Genomic DNA, 15,704 nt, shown 5'->3' with positions numbered 1-15,704 from the left:
AACAAGAAAGTATTACTATCAGGCCCACTGTGTGTAACGTAGGTTAATACTGGTATACCGGATTATAGAAAATGTAGTCCTGGGTTTTGTAGGCAGGATTGGTTTTAAAAATGCACTATTATTATAATTCTATATATTATCAATATTATTATATAATTTCATTTTTTAGCTGATTCTCACAGCTGATTATTTATTTATTTTCAACACAATACAGTCATACCTGGCCAGGTGTTTTTCAATAATCAATAATGCTCTCAAACCAACAAACTACTTTTTACACACTACTACCTCTATGCATGCTCACAAACTTGGAGACTGACAGGCATGCAGCTAGAATCCTAAGCAAAGGAATTCTTTAAAATAATGGATGTCATGGTCTTGCTAAATGCCCAATTTCGGAACATACAATTAAAAATTAACCTGCTTCCTGGCCAAATGGCGAAATCCTTTAAAGTGCATATGATTGGTGAAATGCATGCCCCCAAAACACCTTAGAGGGTTTGGAACCCCCCCACTATAGTTTCACAAATTAGGCCCTCCCTAGACAATGTATATATGTATATATCAGGGCTCATTCTGAGCTTAAACTAAAGGTTAAACTATACAAACACATAGGAAAGCGTAAAGTATTCAGCTCAAAAAATAAAGTCTGCTCTTCTTTTCTTTAATTAACAACATTCTGAGCTTAAACTAAAGGTTAAACTATACAAACACATAGGAAAGCGTAAAGTATTCAGCTCAAAAAATAAAGTCTGCTCTTCTTTTCTTTAATTAACAACAAATTTATCTGAGAAAAGTTTCCGAGTAAAAATAATTCTGCCCTGTTCTTCTGAATTATCAGAAAAGCTCAATAGCTGCAATACATATTCCTGGCCTATATATGGCGCTGTTTCTGCTACAGAACTCCACCAAAAAGGAAGAAGAAGAGGCAGAGAATGCGCATTAAAGGGGTAGTTCGGAATTTTGGACATATGGCCTGATTCCGAAGTGAGCATTGGTATTCTATATCACTGGAGACAGTTTTCCAAAATTCCGAACTACCCCTTCAAGGGGGATTTATGGCTCTTTGAAGGGAGCCGGATCTTGAGTATGAAGGTATTATTGTAGCAAGAGTCTTTAGCACCTGTAACTGCAGAATTCGAATGCGTACACTAAAGTCACAGTACATTTGAAGTCGTATATATTTATTCTACCATTGTAAACACAAAATAGGGTCGACAAGTATGCAAATCTGTGTTACAGGTGCACAAAAAACATAATCTGAGAACATGCCCAAAATGTGTGCATTCGTAAACCCAAATTTGAACTAATGCATCAGAAGTTGCACATCTGTGAAAAATTTCTTCACAAATAAAATGATAAAGAACCCTATGTTGATTCAGCATTTTAATGAGCGAGCACAAGTCTGCTCCTGCAAGTCTCAGCTGTGGGTTTTTTTGCAACACGTCTAGGTGGTAAATGTATAGAAATATATATATACAAAGATTTTGTATCCGTAGATGCCAGAGCGTCCGTGGGCGGGACAAAATAGTTCTGCCCATAATCTCCTAAACCAATGAAAGTCGCCGGCAGGAATGTATTTCTCAAATTAGACTGGGACCCACCGCGTGCCAGCCATGGACCTATATAGATCGCAGCATACTCTTTGCGTGGGATACGTTCCTTTCTGGAGAGGTGAAGAGGGCGACCTACTGAACGGATGTGGGTATCCTACATTATGTTAAATGAAATGGCTTAGTTCAAGTGAATTCCCCAAAGTATTGCATTAACATGCCGCAAATGTGCTCAATGGATAAGCATGAGTACCACTATCTATTGTCATTTTACCTGTTCAAACCAGCGCTTAAAACATATTTTCGAATCATTTGGGCGATGGGGAGGGGGGGGATTCAAACTATTTTTTTAAGTCACAATTATATAGTACTTAACTTTGCCCTTATCAGATAAAGATTATTGGTGGCCAAGTGCCTCACTTTAGCGTCCTTCACCCATCCAGCCACAGCATATTGGTAGGCATCAGTGCTCTTGAACGCTTTCAAGATATCTCCACTGTATGGGGAGGGGTTGTGGTCTAAATAAATATATATGTCATGAAGATTGATTTGAGGCAAGCATACTAATGGACAAAAAAAAACTAGGGATAACAATACGATAGATATAACGATAATATCTCTGTCTCTCCCTAAAGGCCTGATTCCACCGGAGGCGTACGCGCCGCGGGGCGCTATCTTTCCGTCCAATTCTATTTTTGCCGCGAGCCGCTGCTAAACCGCGTCAATTTCGACAGAGCAGGTCGAGCCGGGCAGGAAGTGAAAAGTAAAAGCCATAGAGCATCCGGTAAATTTTCAAAATAAAACACAATACTCAGCTCATGTAACTTCACATCAACATTATTACGTCATGACCGGTGGCACCAGGTCAGCAGTCAATCAATCAAAGGGTCTCAGAGGGTCGGCAACATGGACGACGAGAGACTCAGGCCCCGTCCACACGAAGCCGAAACGGGTGAAACCGTTTCGGTTTCGATCTATCCGGTTTCGGAGTATCTCCGTAAAGACGGGAGTCAAGCGAAACCGGGTAGATCTGTAGAAACGCTGTAGAACACATGCCAGGCCAATAAGGGGCGCTGCTTCTACTACAGAAATCCAGAAGAAAATTAAATAAGAAGAAGAGGCGAGCATGCGCATAAAGGCTACCCCCCGAACCACTAACAACACAAACAAACAGTCAGTCAACAGTCTCAATAAATAATGGCTTAGCAACCCAACAAGGGACATGATCTGCTGCAGAACAATTACAATCCTGTAGTCCGCCATCATCTTTTTTGTTGTGAGTTCTGTGACTCCGCGGGCTTAACAGTCATTGGCTAGAGGGTCGAGGGGTGGGGCGATGACGTCATGGTTTACGGTTTCAGTCGGTTTCAGGCGTCCACACGAATCCAAAACGAAACCGGGTAGATTTGAAACCACCTCCGAGGGTGGTTTCAGAAGTTTGCGGTTTCGGTCAGCAGATTCGCCGGCTTCGTGTGTACGGAAGGCCGAACCGTACAAGACCTTTGCGGTTTCGCCATGAAATCGGCTTCGTGTGGACGGGGCCTCATTGTCGAAGTTCAGCAACATGAAGTCATTTATGTACCAAATCATCATTTTTATAAGGAAAATGTCAGAAAGGACAAAGCGTGGCATTTAATTGCAATAGTTTTGGGAGTGGAAGGTGAGTACATTAGGTTTAGGATTATCGCGTGATCTCGCGTGAATACGGCTGGCTCGCAAGGCAGCGCTACGCTGCCGTTACGCGCCCGGTAGGAATGGACGCAGGGCAGAGGACGCAGCCATTCCGCGGCGCATACGCGTCCAGTGGAATCCCGGTGTAACATTCAGGCCCCGTTCACACGAAGCCGAAACGGGCGAAACCGTTACGGTTTCGATCTATCCGGTTTAGAAGTATCTCCGTAAAGACGAAGCCAAGCGAAACCGGGTAGATCTGTAGAAACGCTGTAGTACACCTTCCAGGCCCATAAGGGGCGCTGCTTCTGGTACAGAAATCCAGAAGAAATGAAATAAGAAGAAGAGGCGAGCATGCGCATAAAGGCTGCCCTTATGCGCATGCTCGCAAGTGATTTCTGAGACTCCGCGGGCTTAAGAGCCATTGGCTAGGAGGTCGAGGGGTGGGGCGATGACGTCTTGGTTTGCGGTTTCAGTCGGTTTCAGGCGTACACACGAATCCAAAACGAAACCGGGTAGATTTGAAACCACCTCCGAGGGTGGTTTCAGAAGTTTGCGGTTTCGGTCAGCAGATTCGCCGGCTTCGTGTGTACGGAAGGCCGAACCGTACAAGACCTTTGCGGTTTCGCCATGAAATCGGCTTCGTGTGAACGGGGCCTCAGATGAGCGGTGTGGGCGGCCATAATTGGCGAGATCGGTCGTGCAAATGGCGGCGTTCCAGAAAACGTGACGTAGATGAACCGTATGAATAGAGCAGGGAGCGTGACGTCACATACGAGAGTCGAGACGTATAGTCTTTCTCAAAGTTTTTTTTTTCTACAGCCTAACTGAAGAATTGCACAATAAACGGTCAAACTCTGTACCTGAAAAATTATCATTTGTACCCACACAAAACCTATGTGTAATCCAAAGCATTTAATGACTGGGTTCAGAAAATAATACATTTCTTTCCATTGACTCCCATTCAAATTTTCCTCGCCCAGAGGTCCCATGAGGGGTCTACTGGAAGGGGCGTATTTAAGAGCTCTATTGGTCAATTGTGAGGGGATTATTTGTTTATCGTCATGTTGACCTTTTGCCATCACGCAGAATGATGGCAAAAGGAAAATTATTCTTCAAAACAAGAGCTGGTAAATTGTGAAAAATGAATTAAACTGTAATCAGACAATGCAGCTATATGCTATAGACCCTAGAGTATCAGGTATAAAGGCTGGGATGAATTTCGAATTATAAATATGTACAATCCATAATGTTTGCTCTCTGGCTCATAGCTCAGCGGACTAGGATACTTTCCGTTGCCAAGTCGTAGCTACAGTCCGTCCTATTTATGAGAAAAACGTTATATTTGGATTGTAATAGGCCTACGCATGAAAATATAAATTAATGATCTTAATTTATTTTCTTTGTCAAGTGACCATTGTATAAGCAGGATAATGCCCTTTGAGGCATCAAAAACATGTTTGATCGATCGTAATTAAAGGGGACTACTTTTTAAGGGAGATTAACTCAAATAGAGTATACATTTAATAAGCATGCAATACGAATAAGAAAAAAAAATTCTCGTCTCTTTCTGCAAACGATATGCGCGTAGAGCGGGGAGTGACGTAGAGTGACGTAGACTGATAATCCCTCTATTGATTTTCCCAATCGAGTGATGGAGGTGGTTTTGGAGGGGTTTAATTGGTCAATGCGAGGAGAGGCGTATCGATCCGTAAAACGGTAATGCCGTTTTGAACAGTAGGCTACCAGCCATCATGGACGTTTTATGAGAGGTAATTACATTTATACAACACCTTTCTAACAAGTGGCCACTCAAAGCGCTTTGCAATTATTGCCTAACATTCACCATTTCACGCACACATGAACACACCAACGGCGGAGTCAACCACGTAGTGCGACAGCCAGCTCGTCGGGAGCAGTCAGGGTGAGGTGTCTTGCTCAGGGACACCTCGATACTAAGGAGCCGGGGATCTAACCAGCAACTTTCCGGTTTGCCAGCCAACCCGCTCTACCTCCTGAGCCACATGTCGCCCCTAGAAGTAACCATCATGGATGTTTAATAAGAGCCATGCCATGGCCCTGATCCCCGTCCGCCTCTACCTCCAGACCCCCGCGGTAACCCGGGTCTACGTGACCGCCTGCGTCCTGACCACAGCGGCCGTGGTAAGCACCCCATACCATGGACAGGTGATGTAGGCCGGGGATCATGCGTAGGTGCTGTGCTTAATAGTAGGCCTGATGTCGATTAACTGTGTGTTCTGATGAAGGCTTCTTATTAATGGTGAACCACAGGTGTCCATGGAGATTAAGTTGAGTTTTAAAGTTGTATGTTATTGTCGCGTATTAAACGTTCATATCATGAGAGATTCGTTTTTTGCAGTAGCCGAGTCAGAATCAGAATCAGATTCAGGAGTAGTTTTATCGCATCTTATTGTACGAGTAGGCCTACACAAGAGTACAATTCTTAAGCTGGGTTCCTCAACAGCCAGATAGAACTAACAATACAAGAGAAAGTAAATACAAATAAGTACAAATACAAATATGTAAGTGGCAGCATAGATCATTAAAATAAACAAGGATAATAAAATAAACTAATAATAAGTAATAATTAAAGAAACTAGGACAGTGGTAATAAGTAATGAGGTGTGGTAAAGTGTAGTGTAAGTGTTCAAGTGGTTGTGATACCATCCACGGTTATGGTCTATGTAAGCTATTATTGACGGTGGTATTGTGGGTGTTTGTTTTGTTTTGCAGCAACTTGGTCTGATCACTCCTCTCCAGCTCGCCTTCAACCCTCAGCTGGTCTTCAGGGAGTGGCAGGTATACAGGAACACAGAACAACCTGGTGGATCAGCCTCCATTTGGACTGATCCTCCTCTCAGACCCCCTCTCTCTCTGTCTCTTATCTTTCAGATCTGGCGTCTGATAACAAATTTCTTGTTCTTCGGCTCTCTCAGCTTTGGCTTCTTGATCAACATCATCTTTCTGTATCTTATTCCCCCCCCCCCCCCCCTGTTTCTAGTAACTTAATCAATGACTACCAAATTATTAAGGTACCGGGAGAACTCAGTTTAGATGATATATTGTAGAGTGTGGGCTTGTGGTACGGGGGCTTGTGGTACCATATACCGGGGCCTTGGGGTACAAATACAGGGGGCTTATGGTGCCAAATGAAAGGATTGTGGTTCTGATCGGTTGGGCGTGTGGTTCCATACGTATGGATTGTGTTTCGATACAGGTCACTTGTGGTTCCACAACTAAAGCTTGTGGTTTCCATAGCTAAGGATTGTGGTTCCATAGCTAAGGATTGTGGTTCCATCAGTAAGGATTGTGGTTCCACAACTAAGGATTATGGATCCATACGTAAGGACTGTGTTCCATACAGGAACGGTATGAAAGTGTTTGCGTTCCTTGACGATTCCCAAGGTTCCGGTACTGCCGCCTGCTGGAAGAAGGCTGCTTCAGGCGCCGGACGGCTGACTTCGTCTTCCTCTTTCTGTTCGGCGGAGTCCTAATGACTGTATCCTTTCGTGTGAAGTATTGTAAAAGCCTTAAAGCCAGCAGCTGGGAATTTAGGGGAGCTGGGGGGATTAGCTGTGATATACTGTGATGGGGTTGTTCTGACGTCAAGCACAAGGGTGCCGTCTGGCCGTGCGAGCCAGACGGCAAGGAGGTAGATCTGTCCTTTATGTGACGCAGGCCTGCAAAGGTCAATGCTGAGTTTAATGAGTGTGTTTGAAGCGGTCTTAGGTTTCATGTGTCGTTGATCTGTTAGTCTGTTGTAATTATCTGGTAATCAGTCTCATTTAATGCAAGTCACATGTTCTACGTGTTAAGGACAGTTTCCCTGGACCCTTTTCCACATGATATAACCAGTATTCCATTTTTATTATTTTATGTATTACATGCTAATTACATTAATGATTGATCTCCGATTAAATACGTTAAAGTTTGTTTTGGCACTACCCTGGGGAAGATAATCACTACTGGTCAGATATGTATTTACTTGATTTTTTGTATTTACTTGGAAGGTTCCAATGGAGTGTTTATTGTATCCTACCAGAGGCCAGGTGGGTATGGTGTATTGAGCCTTCAGAGGTCAGGTGTGTGTGGTGTATTGTATGATCCTTCAGAGGCCAGGTGTGTTCAGTGTATTGTATGATCCTTCAGAGGCCAGGTGTGTTCAGTGTATTGTATGATCCTTCAGAGGCCAGGTGTGTTCAGTGTATTGTATGATCCTTCAGAGGCCAGGTGTGTATGGTGTATTGTATGATCCTTCAGAGGCCAGGTGTGTTCAGTGTATTGTATGATCCTTCAGAGGCCAGGTGTGTTCAGTGTATTGAGCCTTCAGAGGCCAGGTGTGTTCAGTGTATTGAGCCTTCAGAGGCCAGGTGTGTTCAGTGTATTGTATGATCCTTCAGAGGCCAGGTGTGTGTGGTGTATTGTATGATCCTTCAGAGGCCAGGTGTGTTCAGTGTATTGTATGATCCTTCAGAGGCCAGGTGGGTTGCTGCAATATATGATCCTTCAGAGGCCAGGTGTGTGTATTGTATTAACCGTGCATGGGTCAGGAGTGACGGTGTACAGAGGTCAGGTGTGTTCAGTGTATTCTATTAACCCTCCAGAGCTCAGGTACTGGGTCGTTTTGGTGCATTGTATTAAGCCTAAGAGGTCAGCTATGTTTGATGTACGGATGTCAGGTGTGTTTGGTGTATTGCATTAACCTTCCAGATGTGTGTTCGTAGTATCATATTAACCTTTCAGAGCTCAGTTATGTGTATTGTATTAACCTTCCAGAGCTCAGGTAATGGGTGTGTTCACGGACCAGGTCTTTCTGGGCCAGTCCTTCCCCTCCATGCTGGTCTACGTGTGGAGCCGGCGGAACCCGCTCCTGAAGATCCACTTCCTGGGCTTCCTGTCCTTCCACGCCCGCTTCCTGCCCTGGGGGCTGGTTGCATTTTCACTTATGCTCGGCAACTCAATCGTCGTTGATGTTCTCGGTACACAAGCTTTACCTCAATATTCCCAGCCGTTTTACTGGAATAGTACAATGTTTAATCTGAATTTTTTAAGGAATCCTTATGTGGTAAATCTTCAGAAACAAAGTTATGTGGTAGCAATGGTTTTGTTGTAACAGTTTTGTGGTAACGGTTTTGTGGTAAAGGGTTTAGGGTAACTGTTTTAGGTTAACGGTTTTAGGGTAAAGGTTTTAGGGCAACGGTTCGGTGTTGGTCCCCGGGGTTTCTGTGAAGGTCTTGTGTTAATGGTTTTCATGTGTTGTCGTCCCCAGGGATTATGGTGGGTCAAACATACTTCTATCTGGAGGATGTCCTACCAAACCAGCCAGGTGGATGGAAGCTCCTCCGGACGCCACATATCCTGTAAGTCCCCCTATCTGCTGGGTTGATTCATCCTGTTAGGATGTGGTCAGTTGTAACTTCTAGTACATAAAAGTAAAAGTCCTCCGTCAGAAGTAAAGAGACGGTACAGCTGCCCGGGTTGAGATGAAACCTTACATTTACATACAGTATTTCAATAACATGCCACAATCTACTAACTACCGCATTAGACACTTCAGTATTAAAGTGGCTCGCTCAAAGATATCCCTTTTTGTTCAATTTGCGACAGCTTTGGCAATAAGCGGGCATTGTTCCCATAGGTCCCAAAGGTGTCGCCACAGACACCCACTTTGTAATATTCCTACTCCAAATACAAGGTTTTTCATCAGAATTTTGTGCGGCGATAGTGACTTAACATAAAAAATGTTGAGTACTATTTTTGTTTATGACTGTGGGGTTAAGAAATGTACCTGGAATAAAGGATGAGAGACTGTCATTTCTTTCAGACGGTGTGTGTTGGATCACCAGGAGGGGGAGCCATTAATGCTGCGCTAGAGCTACGCTAGAAGTACGCAGCACTAAAGCTACAGTCCCTGGGCTCATGGACAGAGTGGGTCCACCCTCAAGTCCGACCAGCCTCTTTCCTTCAGTCCCACACATTAACAGAATAGCCTTACTGAATCAAGCTTCCTTGTGCTCCGATGGGACGGAAATAGACCGGCCAAATAACTGGTATCTTATGGAAGTACTCCAAGAAGCATTGGAGGAGAGCGTCCACCAAATAGCTTAGGATGATATGAATATTATCCATATTTATTTATGTCTCAAATATGCAAAAACGGTGAAGCATGAAGGTGAAACCTCTGCAAGTGACATTTAATATCTAAAAACCTTTTAAACCATTGTAAAACATTATATATCTTTATAGCAGAAATAAAGCATTATACATTTAACAGTCATCAGTGGCCAACTAGGACCATGACTAAATGTTTTAAAGGACGAGGTCTGAAAGGTTTCAGCCTAGCGCTGGAATCTGTGCCAGGTCTGCACTTTCCCTGTTGCCTTTGTGGAGATCACAGAATAGAAAGTGCTGAGAGAGATAACCCACCTGCGACCTCATGGCTGCAAACCATCTGACCGTGGACTCAAAGACCATCACAATCATTATCATTCAATCAACACATTCATGCACCAGATATTGCATGAACCGTGACATTTGTCAGTTTTCTGAAGTGACTACTGTAAGATTAAAGAACCATATTTCAAACAACAAACCTGGGCTGGATTCTTTGGTATTTGACGAGATACAAGATGAATCATGTATACATATGATATAGGATGTATAGATATAAACAGACAAACTGAGATTGTTTACTTTTATTTTGTAAGAATTATTAAATTGTACAAAAAGACAACTAAAACAACAGCATATATTATCTGTGATTGGGCGGTGCGGAGACAACAGTCATTGGCTGAGGGGCAGGGAGGGATGGTGCTGTCAACTAGCAGGGAATTTGAAAATTAAATAAAACACGCAGATCAACATGACAACCTGATTTGGGCCAGCGAGCAGAAGGAATGTCTCGATTGCCGCCAACATTTGAGGCCTCGTACCGTCAGCTAGCTGCGAGCTAGCCAGCACTGGCTTTTGGGGGAGGAGGGGCTACCAGGCAGGGGCGGTGTTGGCCAGCCGTCTCATTCGCCTGCAAAACAAAACAAGCATCAGGTCACAACACTGAATCAGTCTTCAGAGGCTGCCATCTTTTCCTGAACTGAAGCATCTTCCAGAATTTCCATATTCTCCCAGAATTTCCATAGTCTCCCAGTCCCCCAGAAATCCTATATTCTCCAAGAACCAGTTTGAATTTCAATATTCTCTCAGAATGTCACAGAATTATTAAAATTACAATTAGGGCATTTAACAGACGCTTTTATCCAAAGCGATCGGTTAATACACACATTGACAGACCGACGGCAGAGATAACCATGCAAGGCGACAGCCAGCTCGTCAGGAGCAGTTAGGGTTAAGTGTCTTGCTCAGGGACGCATCAACACTCAGCTAGGAGGAGCTGGGGATTGAACTAGCAACCTTTCGGTTACAAGACAACTGCTCTACCTCCTGAGCTAAGCCGACCCACGGACAGCATTCCAGCAAACAAATTTTCTCCCAGAGCCCCCAGAATTACCATAACCTCCCATTATGCCCACTCCCTGGTATTCAGGAAGGAGCAGAACCAGGCTGGTCCTGTTAGCCAAGAAACTGTTGCCAGGAGGGGAGCCCTGCTCCCTAACAGGTCCTCACCTGGTGTTCCTGTCCTGGTCTCTGATCTTCTTCTCCATCTCGGCGTCGGTCAGGGTCTCCAGCAGGGGGCACCACTGGTCAGCCTCCCCTGTGTTCCTGATGGCGATCTCCACCGTGGGCAGCGGGTTCTCACTGCACAACACATAATCACACCTTCACTGAATCTGTCCTATAGCAGTCTTTCCTTTGTCAGTCATTCCTCTGTCCATCTGTCCTCTATCAAAGTCTGCCCTCTATCAGTCTAGTACAGTCTTTATCAAAGGCTGTTCTTTATCCCCATGTTTCCTTCATCTCAATCTGTCTTCCGGTCACGACAGCACAGGCCAAGCAGTGAGACCAAATTAATGTGTTTTTGTTTTTCTGCAGGTCATGAACTCCTCAGAGCCAAAAGTGATCGGTTCTCAGGCGTTTAGAGTAGCAAACACCAGATGTTGAGGTTTTAGCATTCCAGCTCTGACCTCCAACACACAAAACTCTGGAGGGAGGGGTGTGTGTGTGTGTGTGTGTGTGTGTGTGTGTGTGTGTGTGTGTGTGTGTGTGTGTGTGTGTGTGTGTGTGTGTGTGTGTGTGTGTGTGTGTGTGTGTGTGTGTGTTCTAAATTCTAAATTACGCACCAATTTTCAAATATTGCTCCATCCATTGATGGCCTTACTGTTTCTAGTAATTATACAGCATGGGCCTATTGTCCTCAGGTTGTCATTGAGAGGAATAAGGAGAAATGTCAAGCTTGTTTCCTTCCTTCCTATTTACTTCTGAACATGGAATGTATGGTTATGCAAAGAATAATTATTTTATTTAGAAAGTCAAGCTAAGATGCCTAGTGTTTCCACAAAAAGAAACAAGAATAAATTAACACACCATCTAAACGCTGCATTTTCAATTTGTTGCAATACTTTCACTGCAATACTCAATAGTGGAAAAACGAACCATGGAAACCAAAACCGTTTTTCCGTTTTAGAGAAAACAGGGCATAAAAACTGTTGTTTTTTACTCCCCAAAACCCTTGTGTACACGTTAACACGAAATGGAAGTATGAACGCGTGCAGAACTGCAAAGAACGATTTTGTCTCTCTGCATCACAATGTGGATTACTAAAATAAATCATACATTTATGATTTCATAAATATTATCATAAATATATGGTATGTTAAGCCCTTTGAGACTGATGATTGGTGATTGTGGTAATAAAATGTAATGAAAATTGAATTGGATCTTCGCAAACATATCGTACGTAGAACTGTTGATCTTTTTTGCACTGCATAGTGTATAGAGTGTGTACCTGAAGGCGTAGGTCCTCTGGTGCCAGCTGAGCTGTCCCCTGATGCTGTAGGCGATGGTGGTGACAAACTCCCCCCCAAGGCCCAGCTCCGAGCACAGCTTCAGGGCAAACTTCTCCGGGGAATTGTCCCTCTCAGACATGTCCCACTCAAACTGATCCACCAGAGAAATGTTCCCCACGTGGATGTTGAGCTGACGGGGGCACAGGGACAGTCCTTGATCACGGTCGGTCCTTCATCACAGCTAGAGAGGTCGGTTATCACAGCTACAGGGATTTGTCAATGCTAGTTCATCATAACAGTTGTTCTGTCTTATAATTAAAGCCACTGTAGGTCATCACAGTTACAGCCTGTCCTCGATCATAGATCCAGGCCGTTCCTTAACACAGTTAGTCATTTATCAAAGCTACAGTAGTTAATCACAGTTCATTTCTCACCTCTATCACAGCTGAAGTCTTTGCTTCATCACAGCTACAGGCTGTACTTCATCATTACAGCGACGGTTTGTGCTTTATTACATCTCTATCAAAGCTTCAGTCCTTTGTCCCAGCGGATGAGTCCTGATCTAGCGGTGGTCTCACCTTGATGATGACCCTCTGGTCGCTCTGCTCCTCCAGCAGGCTGTCCGTGGGGTAGGACTCCATCTGCTGGCGGATGAGTCCTGATCTAGCGGTGGTCTCACCTTGATGATGACCCTCTGGTCGCTCTGCTCCTCCAGCAGGCTGTCCGTGGGGTAGGACTCCATCTGCTGGCGGATGAGTCCTGATCTAGCGGTGGTCTCACCTTGATGATGACCCTCTGGTCGCTCTGCTCCTCCAGCAGGCTGTCCGTGGGGTAGGACTCCATCTGCTGGCGGATGAGTCCTGATCTAGCGGTGGTCTCACCTTGATGATGACCCTCTGGTCGCTCTGCTCCTCCAGCAGGCTGTCCGTGGGGTAGGACTCCATCTGCTGGCGGATGAGTCCTGATCTAGCGGTGGTCTCACCTTGATGATGACCCTCTGGTCGCTCTGCTCCTCCAGCAGGCTGTCCGTGGGGTAGGACTCCATCTGCTGGCGGATGGCTGAGGCAATGGCCGGCACGAAGGCCAGGGGGTTGAGGTCCAGGTCGTCACACAGGATCTCCGCAAACATCTCCGGAGTCATCAGCTTCTCTGAAGTACAACCAACAGAGTGAGTGACTTTGATGATTTTGGTGATATAGTGGTGACGGTGTTATGATGATGGCAGTGATGCGGTGATGTTGGTGTTATAGTGGTGGCAGTGTTGTGGTGATGTGGGCGTTGTGATGGTGGCCTGGTGGTGACGGTGTTATCGTTGTGCCATTATTGTGGTGATGTGGGCGTTGTGATGGTGGCCTGGTGGTGACGGTGTTATCGTTGTGCCATTGTTGTGGTGATGTGGGCGTTGTGATGGTGGCCTGGTGGTGACGGTGTTATCGTTGTGCCATTGTTGTGGTGATGTGGGCGTTGTGATGGTGGCCTGGTGGTGACGGTGTTATCGTGGTGCCAGTGTTGTGGTGATGTGGGTGTTTGTGATGGTGGCCTGGTGGTGACGGTGTTATCGTGGTGCCAGTGTTGTGGTGATGTGGGTGTTGTGATGGTGGCCTGGTGGTGACGGTGTTATAGTGCTGTCAGTGTTGTGGTGGTGACGGTGTTATCGTGGTAGCCGTGTTGTGGTGATGTGAGCATTATGCTGGTGGCATGGTGGTGATGGTGTAATACTGGTGGCCGTGTGGTGGTGATGGTCTTATAATGGTGAGGGTGTTCTGGCTGTGATTTACCGTTCATGTTCCAGGTGAAGGCGTCTCTGAGTTTCTGGCCCTCGATCTCCATGTCGAGACGGATGGGAACCAGGACCTCGGCCTGGGTGGCATTCTCATGGATCACAGCGGGGTCGTGGTCGTCGAAGCTGGACACCCGCCAGGAGAGATAGACGTTATTCATGGCAGGGGATGGAACTCACAATATAGGCTCCCCAAGACAACGAAAAGCATTTTTCTTTTGGTTTAATCAACACGGCTCTACTATAAGGCCAAGTAAGAAGTCACGTGGGGACATTGAAACTTTCATTCACATTTAGGGGATTTTGCCCCCTGCGTGGTTTCTGTCAACCACGCAGGGCGACAACCAGCTCGTCAGAAGCAGTCAGGGTGAGGTGCCTTGCTCAGGGAAACCAACACTCGGCTAGGAGGAGCCGGGGATCAAACTTGCAGCCTTCCGGTTACCAGTCAAGCCACTCTACCTCTTGAGCTACTGCTGCCTTCCCTTTCAACTCACTTCACCGATTAGGCCGGCACAAAAAAACACGAACACCTCCAGTGTTCTTGGTTCGGCACAAGCACATACAACATGAGGGGTTGGACCCACCATGAGCACGTGTTGTTCTCAACTTTAACATAAACCCTGTTCTCATGGTAGAATTGTTTCTCGACCAATAATCAATTATTGAACAAATATCAACACATTCTATTCTGATTGAGTTCAGCACGCTGTGTGAGTCCCTGTAGTACCAGAGGGGGAAGGTCCTCTTCTTGTCACGGCCCAGCCGGCTGCGGTTGATGGTGGTGGAACAGGGGACGGCGTCCAGATGGTGGGAGCTGTTGGGGAGGGTGGGGACCCACTGGCTGTTCCTCTTGCCCTTCTGCTCCCTAGAACACAGGTAGAACACAGGTAGTCGGTAGGGAAAGGACCATATAAGGTAGGTGCTTTGCCAAAAAAGGTAGAGGAAGGCCCATGTAAGGTAGTGTCCTACCTAAGGTATGCTGGAGGTTCTGTGCTGATAGATATAGCTTTGTACTTCTCGTCGTTTCCTTCAAAGATCTCTTCTACTTCAGACGCCTTCAACAGAGTGACGCTGGTGGCCAATGACGTGTAGCCGTGATCTGAGCAAAAAGAACACCAGAAAACACAAACATTGACATGGACGGCCATTAGATGACAGACAATGATGACAGCCATCACTGATGACAGCAATCACTGATGACAGGCGTTTCACTGACCATGTGATGATTCAACTATCTTCTTCCGTTCCTCAACCGATGCTAGTTTCCTCCATAAGGATGGGTACCTCTTGTAGAGGGAACCCCGGAACATGCGGAGGTAGTTCCCCACCTACAAGGACACATAAAACACAGCTAGGACATTTTATCACATCAACCAATTGTTATACGAGAAGCTTAACTCATATCAGAGACCGCTATATTAGACGAACGAATTGAGTTAATTTAATAGCAAGAATAATGGATACGTCCACATCATACTTTATATTCCAAACGGAGAGCACTCAAACGCAGAAAAAATGAATGAGTCGCAGCCACCGTAGATGAGTTATTAGCTGGTGGGCTAGCGGACGCCACGGCTTCCGGTGCTAAAGCCATATTCTCACAACAACATGAACCTTTTAATCATAGATATGTGTAAAACACGAACCTCTGACCCGATCATATAGAAATCTCCATCATCCTCGAGCTGAAATTTGACAGGTTTCTGTCCAAAGGTCTTGCTAAGCGCCATGGCGAAATGCAACAACAAAGCCTGGAGTTTGTGCGCATGCGCAAATTCA

The 15,704-nt window shown here is 45.4% G+C and overlaps 2 protein-coding genes across 6 annotated transcripts; one reads left to right on the top strand and one right to left on the bottom strand.

Moving 5' to 3' along the window:
• Nucleotides 1-4,883: 4,883 nt before the first annotated feature.
• LOC130383871 (derlin-2-like) lies at nucleotides 4,884-9,923 on the top strand. Of its 5 annotated transcripts, none has more exons than XM_056591744.1 (7): nucleotides 4,884-4,996; nucleotides 5,223-5,387; nucleotides 5,979-6,211; nucleotides 6,651-6,744; nucleotides 8,029-8,224; nucleotides 8,515-8,605; nucleotides 9,070-9,923. In XM_056591744.1, exons 2-7 carry the CDS (start codon nucleotides 5,277-5,279, stop codon nucleotides 9,116-9,118), a joined length of 774 nt encoding a protein of 257 aa, XP_056447719.1. In that variant the 5' UTR covers nucleotides 4,884-4,996; nucleotides 5,223-5,276; the 3' UTR covers nucleotides 9,119-9,923. The 5 variants fall into 5 exon arrangements, with proteins under 5 accessions (XP_056447719.1, XP_056447721.1, XP_056447718.1 ...); XM_056591746.1 differs by having other exon boundaries at nucleotides 4,884-5,387; nucleotides 5,979-6,044; nucleotides 6,138-6,211; nucleotides 9,070-9,922; XM_056591743.1 differs by having other exon boundaries at nucleotides 4,884-5,387.
• smarcb1a (SWI/SNF related, matrix associated, actin dependent regulator of chromatin, subfamily b, member 1a) lies at nucleotides 9,178-15,704 on the bottom strand. Its single transcript, XM_056591742.1, has 9 exons — nucleotides 15,572-15,704; nucleotides 15,142-15,253; nucleotides 14,895-15,024; nucleotides 14,653-14,790; nucleotides 13,924-14,051; nucleotides 13,128-13,294; nucleotides 12,145-12,335; nucleotides 10,866-10,997; nucleotides 9,178-10,266 (listed from the first exon to the last, which is right to left on the bottom strand). Exons 1-9 carry the CDS (start codon nucleotides 15,653-15,655, stop codon nucleotides 10,227-10,229), a joined length of 1,122 nt encoding a protein of 373 aa, XP_056447717.1. The 5' UTR covers nucleotides 15,656-15,704; the 3' UTR covers nucleotides 9,178-10,226.

The sequence above is a fragment of the Gadus chalcogrammus genome, chromosome 6, assembly GCF_026213295.1.
Source record: "Gadus chalcogrammus isolate NIFS_2021 chromosome 6, NIFS_Gcha_1.0, whole genome shotgun sequence".
In the NCBI taxonomy this organism is placed as follows: Eukaryota; Metazoa; Chordata; class Actinopteri; order Gadiformes; family Gadidae; genus Gadus; species Gadus chalcogrammus.
The sequence above is the reverse complement of the archived record's forward strand: the minus strand, read 5'-3'. Positions and strand labels throughout refer to the sequence as shown.